Source organism: Musca vetustissima, unplaced genomic scaffold (assembly GCF_032173495.1).
Source record: "Musca vetustissima isolate MV318-11 ecotype Yass unplaced genomic scaffold, APGP_CSIRO_Mvet_v1 utg107989, whole genome shotgun sequence".
Taxonomy (NCBI): domain Eukaryota; kingdom Metazoa; phylum Arthropoda; class Insecta; order Diptera; family Muscidae; genus Musca; species Musca vetustissima.
The window spans coordinates 70,705-83,400 of NW_026886817.1; the positions used below are offsets into that span (position 1 = coordinate 70,705).

General features: G+C 39.0%; 2 protein-coding genes across 2 annotated transcripts; both read right to left on the minus strand.

Annotated features, from left to right (window-relative positions):
- Positions 1–248: 248 nt before the first annotated feature.
- Positions 249–849, minus strand: LOC133334295 (large ribosomal subunit protein mL66-like). The gene is made up of 2 exons (XM_061542585.1): positions 736–849; positions 249–627 (listed from the first exon to the last, which is right to left on the minus strand). The coding sequence occupies exons 1-2, from the start codon at positions 830–832 to the stop codon at positions 257–259; spliced, it is 468 nt and encodes a 155-aa protein (XP_061398569.1). The 5' UTR covers positions 833–849; the 3' UTR covers positions 249–256.
- Positions 850–9,178: 8,329 nt separating this feature from the next.
- Positions 9,179–10,467, minus strand: LOC133334294 (lipase 3-like). Its single transcript, XM_061542584.1, has 2 exons — positions 10,372–10,467; positions 9,179–10,303 (listed from the first exon to the last, which is right to left on the minus strand). The coding sequence occupies exons 1-2, from the start codon at positions 10,465–10,467 to the stop codon at positions 9,179–9,181; spliced, it is 1,221 nt and encodes a 406-aa protein (XP_061398568.1).
- Between the last annotated feature and the right edge of the window lie 2,229 nt (positions 10,468–12,696).

Below are 12,696 nucleotides of genomic sequence, written 5' to 3' on the forward strand. Positions count from 1 at the left end.
ATGAATATTCTTAAAATTAGCAAAGGCCTACTTAGCTATATTACAACAAAAAGGGACCGAAAGTTGTAGGGAAGTATTTATAGACTCTCTTTTTAGAATTGTTTTATGTTACATTACTTACCAATTTAACGCCGGACAAATCGAAATTTTCAACTAGCTTCACTCCCATTAAAATACGAAACATTTTCTGTATACTTCTATTTCAACAATATCGTTTTTTTATATTAACAAAAATTAATTAACTACTTTTTCCATCTCAATATTTAATTGTTTTTTCATTGAAATATTTGTTAAACTTTTTCCAACCGAAACGTTTCTTGGGATCCTTTTTGCTATTGGCCGGTGTTAGATTGGGCATAAGACCAGCCTTCTGAGCCATTGTAACCAATGTGCCAATTTTCTTTTGCTGGCGATAGCAAAGACCGGTAATACGTTTCGGCAGCATACAGCCATCCGATCGGACATACTGTGACAGAATCAAAACATCAGTGTGTTTCAAATCTAAACCCAATGTACATTCGGGACAAAATTTCGCGGTGCAGGCTTCTTTAAGCATATTATCAGCACGAGGTGAGGGTTTGGTTACAGCTTCAATAATAAGCGAATTGTTTTCTTGGCGTTGCTGTACTGAAAAAAACCGATTTTTTTACAAAAATTATGTTATTGTAATTGTTTTAAAGGTTATGAAACTACTCGGTGCACAACTGTTGAGATTCCTCTTTATGACAAACTTACTTTCTTTAACTTTATTGGTCATTGTTGTTGTTATGTTTCTAATGGACACAACATTGTTTCGAATTGTGTTCGTGGTTAGTCGTACAAATAAGGACATTTCTGTTATATTTCTCTTTTATAAATTTATTTAAAAACCAAGAAATGGAAAGCCTTTGGTAATTTGTTGCCGAATAAACGAGTTCAATAGAGGAGATATTCACTGAATGGAACTATGTGAACATAGTCCAGCTGATGTTGATAATGTTGCCACATGTCACACGATTGTAATTAACTAGTACTGTACAATTGAGTAGAAAAGTGGAATTTAAAGAACTGTTTAAATATTGTTACGAATATAAATTTAGATGAAGTCCGCTAATTTAAGAATTTGAATTGTAACGTAAATTTGTACTACGCAGTTTATTTGAATAACTTCACAACAACAACTACTGTATAGATTTTTCTACATCCTTCCATTTCCTCTTTCATTTTCTATTTTGTTATTGTCGTACAATTCTTGTTAAACGTCATCATTGATGATCGCTTAATTCCTCTTTCTTTGTTACCCCCTCGCCTGTATATGTGTTGTTGTTATTGTTTACTCAATGTAAGTTTGTATGTGTTGTTGTTATTGTTTACTCAATGTAAGTTTGTATGTGTTGTTGTTATTGTTTACTCAATGTAAGTTTGTATGTGTTTTTGTTGCATTGGTAGATTGTTCGTAATCTAGGTGTTACCAGATCGTCTAGAAACTTCTGTAGCGACAAGCGAGGGTCATATAAATAGGGGAAATGGAAAGGCAGTGAGTCAGTTGTGAATGAGATCGCGAATTGAAACCGTCGAGTAAAGTAAAGTGCAAAGTAAAGTTGTGTGAATAAAATCATTGTAATAATCGTAATCCGAAAGAACCCGCGTTTTATTTGGGGATTCAGTAAAAGCCAAGAACGTAACAATTGGTGTCAGAAGTGGGATTACGATAATACTACGATGAAGTTTAAGGATCTACGAGTGGAAGGCTTGAAGAAGGAGCTGAATAAATTGGAATTGTCCTCTACTGGCAACTAGGCTGAACTACAAAAACGTCTGTTGGATGAGTTCGAGCGCCGTGGTATGAACATCGATACATACGAGTTTGACAATAAGGATGAAGTGGATTTATCGGAAATGGGCGAATCCAACGGTGGGGAAGTCTCGTCAGTAGCTGCCAGGAGTGACGATTTAAGAGAAATGCTGGCAAAAATGTTTGAGGAAAATTCCAGAAGGAGCGAAGAGAATTTCAGAAAGTTAGAAGAAAATTCGAGAATAATGAACGAGAAACTCGAGAACATTACAGAATTTACTGGAAGGAGAGTGGAAACCGTGGAGGTCCAAATTAAAGAGTTGGATAAGAAAGTGCAGTCGGTTGACGAGAAGATTCTCTCTGTGGATGAGAAATTTCTGGCCCACGACCAAAGGTTTACGAATCTGGAGAAGAAAATGTCGGAACTGGAAATCAAAGGTGGTCCGGTGCGAGTTCCTGATAACACACTAAAAATCAAACCTCCTGTATTCGACGGCTCTACATCATTCAATGTTTTCAAGTTACAGTTCGAGACAGTGGCTTCTAGAAATTCGTGGAACGACAGCGACAAAGCGGTTGCACTACTTCTAGCATTGAAGGGCAGTGCTGCTGATGTTATACAGAGTATTCCTGTCGCTTCTAGAAACAACTATGAAGATGTTATTGTTGCACTGGAACGTAAGTACGGTGGCGAACATAAACAAAACATCTACCTTATGGAATTAAGGGGAAGAGTACAGAGGGCAAACGAGACGTTACAAGACTTTGCAGCTGAGGTGGAACGTTTGGTGCTAATGGCGTATCCAGGAGAGAATCACCCATTGCTGGACCGTATGAAAATCGAAACCTTTGTGAATGGCATACGTGACCCTGAGATTAAATGTGCAACATATGCGTCACCAAAAGCGTCGTTTGCCGAAACTGTGTCGTTTTCCCTTGCCCAAGAGACGGCAAGAATAATTGTTAAGCCCCAGACCCACAAGATTCGCCAACTGGAGACCGAAGGTTGCGAACCCAAATCTCTCGTTAACTCGATCAAGGACGCCATGAGGCAGGTAATAGAAGAAACAAAGTTAGTAGGGATGACTAAGCCCAGGGTTAGATGCTACAACTGTGATAAAGCAGGTCATATTGCGCGCGAATGCAGAGCTAAGCGCAAACGATCCAGGTCATCGTCACCACCCCCAACGAAAGATGGTAGACGAATGGCTCAACAGTCCACCAATGAGCCACCGTTAAACTAAATCGAGCCAGTCCAGCGGGGCATGAACTGGCTCCCATCGACGATGGCCCCACAATCTCCATAGCAATAGTACAACAGAAAAGTCACAACCTAACAACAACTGGGTACATCAATGGTGACAAGCGAGTTCTGACGTTAGATACTGGCGCATCAAAGTCCATCATAAGATCAGATCTGGTAAAGGGAAACATAACGCAACTTAATGGAGTCAGACTGCGCACAGCAACGGGGGAGCCCGCGGCAGTACACGGCAAGATTACCCTGAGACTAACTATTGCCAATAAATCGGTGAATTACGAGTTTATAGTTGCCGATATCGTAGACGAAGTGATAATAGGCGCAGATTTTATGATTGCCTTCGGTATCAATCTGGATATGAAAGAGCGTGTGATGACCTGGTCTAACGTCGAAATTCCGTTAAACGTGGGCTACGACGAAAGTACACCCATTAGACGTCTGACTACGGACCATCCAGAGATAATACCGCCCTGTGCCGAAGCAATAATATGGGTACCAATGAATGGAGATTGTGGAGCCGAGAAGTTGTGGGTGGTGGAACCAGCAGAAAACATAAACAATAACATCCTAATAGCAAATGCCCTGGTGAAAAGCAACAAGGACGGATTGATTCCTGTTAGAGTTTTGAACCTGTCAAACAAGCAAGAGCAAATTTGCCAATTTTCCGATGTTGGACAATGCACACCAGCTGAAGCTGTAATTAATTTGGAAACTAGCACCGAAAAGCCAGCAGCCATGGAGAAGAAGCACCTCGACGGCTACATAAAAGAGTGGACACACCAATTATAACCTTCCGAGAGGAACAAGGCTAAGCAGCTATTATGGAAATATGCCTCTACCTTTGCGTTGACAAAAGAGCACCAGGGAAGAACATCAGTGGTGAAGCATGAAATCCATACAGCAGAAGCGAGACCCATTAAACAGCCTCCAAGAAGTGTTCCCCTGGCGAAAAGAGACGAGGTCCAGAAGCTGATAAGTGAAATGGAAAAGAGTGGTGTAATAGAACCATCGTCAAGTCCATGGTGCTCCCCAGTGGTATTGGTCAAGAAGAAAGACGGAAGCACCCGATTTTGTGTGGACTACCGGAAGTTGAATGATGTCACCAAGAAAGACAGCTATCCGCTCCCAAGAATCGACGACACATTGGACACATTAGTCGGGACGTCATGGTTCTCCACCCTCGACCTGCAGAGTGGGTACTGGCAAGTAGAGATCGCCGAGAATGATAAAGAGAAAACAGCGTTTGGCGTTAATGGGGGTCTCTGGCAGTTCAATGTCATGCCCTTCGGACTCTGCAACGCCCCGGCTACATTTGAAAGGCTGATGGAGCGTGTGTTAAAAGGGCTGCAGTGGAAGTCGTGCCTCATATACCTGGATGACATCATAGTCATGGGACGCAACTTCGACGAACACATCAAGAACTTAAAGGATGTTCTACAGCAGCTTTCGTCTTCAGGCCTCAAGCTGAACCCAAAGAAGTGCAGTCTCTTCCAACGAGAGGTGAAGTTCCTGGGGCACCACGTGACACCGGAGGGCATATCGACGGATAAGGAGAAAATTCAAGCCGTCAGAGATTGGCCGCAGCCCCGAAATCTCCATGAGCTGCGAAGCTTTCTGGGTCTCTGCACATACTACCGTCGATTTGTCCAAAATTTTGCCAACATCGCCGCATGTCTACACCGCTTGACGCAAAAAGGCCAGAGGTTTCAGTGGGGCAACGACCAGGAGGAGGCATTCAGAAAGCTCAAAGACATGCTATGCAGAGCCCCCATTTTGGCATACCCTATACCTGGCGGCAAGTTTGTTCTGGACACAGACGCAAGTGCGTGCGGCATCGGTGGCGTCCTTTCCCAGGAAATCGACGGACAGGAAAAAGTCATCGGGTACTACAGCCGGACATTGTCGAAACCTGAGAGGAATTACTGTGTGACGAGGAGAGAGCTGCTTGCTGTCCTTGAGTGCGTTAAACACTTCCACAAATACCTATATGGCCAGCATTTCCTGCTGAGGACCGACCACGCTGCTCTCCAATGGTTGCTGCAGTTTAAGAATCCGGAAGGTCACTAGCCCGTTGGATCGAGAGGCTCCAGAGTTATGACTTCAGAATCGAGCACAGAAAAGGCGGAAAACACGGTAATGCTGATGCCCTGTCTCGTCGGCCATGCAAAGTAGAATGCAGGCACTGCTCAAAGGCTGAGAATAAAGAGAATATCGTTGATGTCCGACTATTGCAGTTTGAGTCGGGTGAAGATTGGTCGACGGAACAACGAAGAGATCCCATTCTGGGCAAAATAATTTCGGCCATAGAAGCGGGCAAGCGACCTAGTCGCAAAGAAATTACCTCCGAAAGTCCTCTTTTAAAATCATATTGGGCCCAGTGGGACAGTCTACTGATAATAGATGATTGCTTATATCGCAAATGGGAAAGTGAGGACGGTAAATCTCACCGGAACTTGATCGTCGTCCCAGACTCCAAAATAAGAGATGTCTTGTCGGAGTTTCACGATGGTCCAAGTGGAGGACATCTTGGCATAGCAAAGACCGCTGAAAAGGTAAAGCAGAGATTCTACTGGGTCGGCTGTCAAAAATCCATTGCCGACTGGATCGCCAATTGTGAAAGGTGCATAAGAGCTAAAGGTCCAACACGGAAGAGTCGAGGCTACATGCAGCAGTATAATTCAGGAGCCCCTTTTGAGAGAATCGCAATGGATGTGGCTGGACCGTTCCCAACAAGCGACTCTGGGAACCGGTATGTCTTAGTGGTCATGGATTACTTCAGTAAATGGCTAGAGGTTTATGCTATCCCAAATCAAGAAGCCAGGACAATTGTGGATGTGTTCAGCAAAAATTGGATTTGTCGCTATGGTGTTCCATCTGAGGTTCATTCCGATCAAGGTAGGAATTTTGAATCAGCGATCTTCAAGGAAATGTGTGACTCCTACGGAATCAAGAAAACCAGAACGACACCCCTACATCCACAATCAGATGGCATGGTGGAGAGATTCAATCGCACCCTGGAAGAACATCTACGGAAAGTGGTGGACAGTGGCCAACGAGACTGGGATGAGCATATTCCAAAGTTTTTACTGGCTTATAGATCGGCCATTCATGATTCCACATCCCGGACCCCAGCCAAAGTTCTGTTCGGAAATGAATTAAAGCTACCTGGCGATTTGATATTCGGTGCTACCCCAAACGATGATGTGAACCAAGATGAAGACATTCAAAACTCTTTCAGTAAAGTCCACGACGCAGTCCGACATCGAATAAAAATGGTTAGCAACCGCATGAAGGCAAGGTACGATCGAGCGGCAAATACCGATGGGTTCCGAGAAGGGCAACTGGTACTATTGTTCAACCCACAACGAAAGAAAGGACTATGCCCCAAATTGCAAACGCACTGGGAAGGACCCTACAAGATTGTCACGAAAATAAATGAAGTCGTTTATCGCATCCAGAGGAGCGACAGTCCCAGGTCGAAGATGAAAGTTGTACATTTGGAGCGGCTGACCCCCTACGGAACGGGAACTGTGCCTATTCGGGACGAACAGGCTTAAGCGGGGGGCAATGTTACGAATATAAATTTAGATGAAGTCCGTTAATTTAAGAATTTGAATTGTAACGTAAATTTGTACTACGCAGTTTATTTGAATAACTTCACAACAACAACTACTGTATAGATTTTTCTACATCCTTCCATTTCCTCTTTCATTTTCTACCCAGTTGTTCAAAAAATATCAATTGTCTGCTGATATATAGTTATATAACTAGTTACTTGGAGATCTAGTTACTTTATACCCCAAAAAGGGACACAAAATTGACTGTTGGATTTATTTGTCGATTGAAAATGTTGTCTATGTATATCATTCTAATTCAGTAGTTACTGGTAATGCAAAGGGTAATGAATCGAGTATGAATACAAAACAAAACAGAACAATTGTTTTGTCATTCCGTTTAGACATTTTAGAAATTTTCGGAATTTTAAAGCAAAATCGAATAGAAGTGTGTTTTCCGCAAAAAATATAATTTCAATATTCAAATAAAATACAGATGATAAATCGGAGGTAAGTTTTTTGTAACACAATATAGACCAATGTAATCCTTATACAGGCTCCATTTCCAGATTTCAGAAGTCCCCACAGATTGACAGATTCTTCAAATTAAATGTATTCCTAAAGGAGTATTGACATGCCTTCTGAGAATATTTAATAGCGATACACGAAGAGGTGTCGCTCCATAGAGGTGCTCAACGCATCAGTAAATGTTCAAGGGGTATACTGCCGATTTTGTATATGTAAGTTTTATATAACAAAAAAAGCTTTAAGTAGGACTTCTAACTTAAACTGTTTCTAAATCGTCTATTTCAGATAAATCTATTTAGCCGGGGAAACATATTTGAAAAACACTTAGCCAACAAAAGAATCGTGAACTAGGGACTTTCAGATGAATCAAACAATATATATGTATACAATACTCTGTTATAACAAATATTTTTGTATAGAATAAATTGTAATTTTTCAAACTGTTATACATCTAATTTTTTTTATAATCTAATTTTCTATACATAAGTAACTAGTCAAATATACAATCATTTTTTACTACCGAAATGACTGTATACTGGTAACGCAGGCAGGGGACAATTGACTTCCCCAATGACATACCCATGTTAAATTCACCAGTCTAGGGCATGAAGAGGTAACTAGTGGTAGTTACAGGTAATTAGTAAAATAACCAGTTCATAACCAGTTACTCGAACTACTGGGTATTTTGTTATTGTCGTACAATTCTTGTTAAACGTCATCATTGATGATCGCTTAATTCCTCTTTCTTTGTTACCCCCTCGCCTGTATATGTGTTGTTGTTATTGTTTACTCAATGTAAGTTTGTATGTGTTGTTGTTATTGTTTACTCAATGTAAGTTTGTATGAGTTGTTGTTATTGTTTACTCAATGTAAGTTTGTATGTGTTTTTGTTGCATTGGTAGATTGTTCGTAATCTAGGCGTTACCAGATCGTCTAGAAACTTCTGTAGCGACAAGCGAGGGTCATATAAATAGGGGAAATGGAAAGGCAGTGAGTCAGTTGTGAATGAGATCGCGAATTGAAACCGTCGAGTAAAGTAAAGTGCAAAGTAAAGTTGTGTGAATAAAATCATTGTAATAATCGTAATCCGAAAGAACCCGCGTTTTATTTGGGGATTCAGTAAAAGCCAAGAACGTAACAATATATATATATATATATATATATATACCCTATTATATATTTAACGTGTATTGTATGACAATGTACGTCAAATTCATACTGCAATAGATGTATATATAAATATATCTTCATTACAACATCTTTTCCTTGACGACTTTTTCCCATCACTTCCCCACACAGCATTCGCTAATAGTACATTTACATTTAACTGCATTTAGTAAATCATGTGGATTTAAATTGTCATTTCCATTGCATAAATATCAAATAAATACTCATTGAGGACGATTTAATTTAGATTTATCATAAAGCACGTTCAATGTAAAATAAATCAAACAAAAATCCACCATCTCAATGCGCGATTAGTCTTGGTTTCTTAATAAAATCCTTTGTCTATTCCCTTACCCCAAAAGGATTAAAACTATTGAACTTTATAAATGGAAAATCGAATAGAACATTGTAGGAGTTTCTGGAACAGATCACCCATCTGTTTAGACTAGTATTAAAGTGCGTTTAGATTTATAAAATCCACTTGATCTTAAATGTGAATTTCATAGCGTATACGTCAAATATAATCCTCTGGATTTATGAACACGATTAAAGTGACATATACGCTATGGAGATGACATTTGAAATCGAGTCGACGCGCTCTTTAAATGATATATGGTATGTTCCCGTACTGCAAGTATCTACTATTTTTTACTCCGATAACACTTTTTTCTTTATGATATCGAAGAAAATAGTAAAATTGAGTAGATTCTTGCAGTACGGGAACAGACCAATAATGATGATTCCTTCACTGTGTCTACATGCGAATACATGGGTTTGTCAATTTTATGTCAGATAGAACTTGGACCAAAAGGAGGAGTCACTGTTAAATATTAAAATATAAACAAAACAAAAAAGATTAATAATTCATTGCCTCATTAACTTTATTGTCAAAATTCAATACAAATCTTCTTCGTGCTTAAGAATATTTCTCATAACCGGTTCATTCACCAATTCCCGCATATTCTTGGCGACAATAAAGTCCAGATGATTGAAAGATTTTTCGGGTACACGATAATCTCCAGCCAAATTCTTAAAGTTCGAAACTAATGTATCAACATCTTTGGAATCGCAAAGGCCATCATTGTAGCTAGAATACAAATATGTGGGCGCCACAATATTATGCAAATTATAATCCGGCGGGGTGGGTTGGCCATAAATCTTTTGATTTTTCTTTTCACCATAATCCATTTGACAGAAACGACCAACATTATGTTGATACAATTGCATAAAATGAATACCTTGATTACTGGATGAACCACCAGGATGCGTTTCAATTAATTCTTGCAGAGCTGTCAAATTGGTATTTTGATAACCATCACCGGCAAACAGTATCCACAGGTGATTGCACAAGAACTTCAAGGAAGGCTCTAAACCACAAGCAGTATCCCCAGCTCGATTCATTAAATTATTTTGTGGCATCAATTCCATATCGGCAAACACTTGATTCCATATACCACCGGGAGTACCGACCAAGGGAGGGAAAATTTTGTACACAAATGAAGTGCCATGTCCAAAGAAGGCGCATGGAGCCAACATGTGAGCTGACTTAATTTTCTCATTGTATTCTTTGCGTTCGGACATCATGACAAAGTACACCGTGGTACCTTGAGAGTGGCCAGCATAATGGATCTTCGATTGTCCGGTCTGTTCAAGGATGTAATCAATCATGGTAGGGATATCAATTGTACCGATTTCATGCCAATCAAAATGCCAGAATTTTGGACTATTTATGGAAATAATAGTGTTTTGGCGGGAATAAATGTTGCCACGGGCATTTCCTAGCCATACATCGAACCCGGCATCGGCCAACAAATAAGCCAAAGCATTGTCGGGGCCACCAGATAACCAACAATCGGAATTACTGAATAGACCATGTTGCAGCAGAACGGCCGGGCGATACGAATCCTTGTTTTGCAATTTATTCGAATAGGGTATACGGAATAAGTTCAAAACATAGCCATCAGGAGTTGTGACAAAATGGGATTCCGATGGGTAACCATTACGACTAATGCGTTCGTCCTATGTAAATAAACAATTAAAATTTTCAATTTGTAAGGAAAACAACTCCTTCTTAAATTCAATCTTACCGATTTAATTATATCCTTTAACATGCATGTTGGATCAATCGAGGCGGCCGAGGCTCCGACCAAAAGCCCAATGAAAACAATGCATATAATCTTCATTGTCGGCTAACCAAAAATCTACTGTGATTACCCCAAAAGACATGTCATCTATTTATATATTAGCTTCTGATAATATTTTCTTACACCTGTTAGACAGAAAAAAACCATGAGAATTTTCATGTCTTCTTATCGTCAAGTGCTCTACTGATATACATTTTTAAATTGAAAATACTATTTCATGCTATGGACTTGAATCACAGTCAAGGGGTGTATATATAATTTATGAATAGCTTTGTATCTGACTACGCCCCATAGTCCGTCAGATAAATGTGTGCTTAAATTTATGATGATTAGTACTAAAAATTATAAATTATTGATTGAATTGAGTATATGCATATTATTGGAATTGTGTTAACAGCCAAATTAATACACATTTAAAAAATTAAAACGTAAAACACATTTACATTAGAACATTTTGCGAGGTTAACCTACTTAATGAGGATTAATTTGACATAAATATAATTCAATTGTCAAAGCCCACTATGTTAACGAAATCCGGTACAATGTAAACGTACTATAATGTTATATGTATAACTAATGTAATTATTCATTGCACAATAAATAGGTAGTCCATTTAACGCAGCCGATGTCTTGATTAACTCTCAAAGTGGGCAATTTCTACTTGAATTCGATGTGCAGTGCTGCCAACCATGTGAAATATTATAAGGAAAATTTGACAGAAGGTCGAGACAAAAACAAAGGTTTTTGTTTTGATACATCATCTTATTATTGCATCATGATAATTATTGATCTGTCCCAGTACTTTTTTAATAGCAAAGCTAGCAAAAGGGAAGCCTTTCAAAATCACACTCAGAGTAGTAGTAAAGTTCGGAAACGCAAATCTAGTAAATATGTCAAAATTATATGGCAATACTTCAAAATCAATATGTCAATTATGTCAAAATACATATCGTGTAAAAGCACCATAAGTTGTTTTCTTTTATTGTAAAAGAATAAAGGAGAACGGCGTCTAAATTCAAGTTTGAATCTGTTATTCCTTTATAAATTGGCATTTCATACAAAGCCAACTTAACATGCCAGGCGTGAATCCTCGTATGTGTGTCCCCCTTAACAGCCAATCAGGAATTGGCATTCCTGTTTACCATTTTTACTCGGACACATTTTTCGAGTAAAAAGTTTACAAAGAGAACGCCATTTTTGTTTTGTGTTCTCTTTAACTTTTACCAGTTTTGTGGGTTCAGGAATCATTATCGGGTAAACAGTTGCAAAACTTGTAAAATTAGTAGATTTCTTTTAGGTTCGGGAACGGAACTTATCGGGCATGTTCTGACATTCACTTCAACGGCAGAAGTGTATCGAACACACGCCGAGGTGTTCTGTAACCAGAGCTCCGATTTGCTCGATTTTACTCGCGAGTGAAAAATACTCCCGAGTGGGAGTAAGTAAAGAGTACGAGTTTTTTAGGGAGTATACTCTCCACTCTTTTATTTTGTTTGGGAGTGCTCGCGTGTACTGCTTGTTGAAGAAAAAGAGTGTGAGTCAAAATGTTCGAAAAAGAGTAAGAGTTCACTCTAAGAGTGAAATCGAGTGGACAAATAAATTTGGTTGTTTGGTTATTTGTTTGTGTGTAGTAGCAAAATTTTTTTTGATGTTGATCTTTTGTGTGCTGTGGGGAGATAGATCATGTTCAAAAAACATAAAAGGACATTGATTATTTTGTTACATTTTATTTTCGTTTGTTTATTGAAAATGTTTACACATGTGAGGTACAAATAAAAATCTTATATGAAATGACTTACATAAAGAGAACGCAGAAAACGAGCTTGTTGATGCATGCTTTCCCAGCAGTACTGCAAACCAAACATCACAAAACAAACAAACAATGCACACAAACAACATCAAGTAAACAACGGTATCACAAACAAAAAAAATAAATAAATATAAAAGAGTACTCGGCAAGAGTGTAATCTGCTCGATTTCGAGCTTATTTCACTCCCACTCGAAAACGAGCAAAGCACTTGCGCTCTTATTTGAGTGGCAGAGAAAAATAGAGTATACTATATTTACTTTTTCTACTCGCAGGAGTACTCCCGCTCGAATTCGAGCGAGTTTCACTCTTTACTCGAATTCGAGCGAGCATTTCGGAGCTCTGTCTGTAACACACTTTACACCCATTTGAGGTGTATTCTTTACACTTACATTTTCATAGTGAGAGTCGGGTGTATTCATGTTTTTCCATATAAAATAAAATCTTTTTTGAAATAAAAA

Coding starts and splice junctions, on each gene's coding strand:
- LOC133334295 (XM_061542585.1), bottom strand. CDS start 832: ATGTCCTTATTTGTACGACTAACCACGAACACAATTCGAAACAATGTT. Junction 628..735: donor GACCAATAAAGTTAAAGAAA/GTAAGTTTGTCA, acceptor GGTTTTTTTCAG/TACAGCAACGCCAAGAAAAC.
- LOC133334294 (XM_061542584.1), bottom strand. CDS start 10,467: ATGAAGATTATATGCATTGTTTTCATTGGGCTTTTGGTCGGAGCCTCG. Junction 10,304..10,371: donor TAAAGGATATAATTAAATCG/GTAAGATTGAAT, acceptor TTATTTACATAG/GACGAACGCATTAGTCGTAA.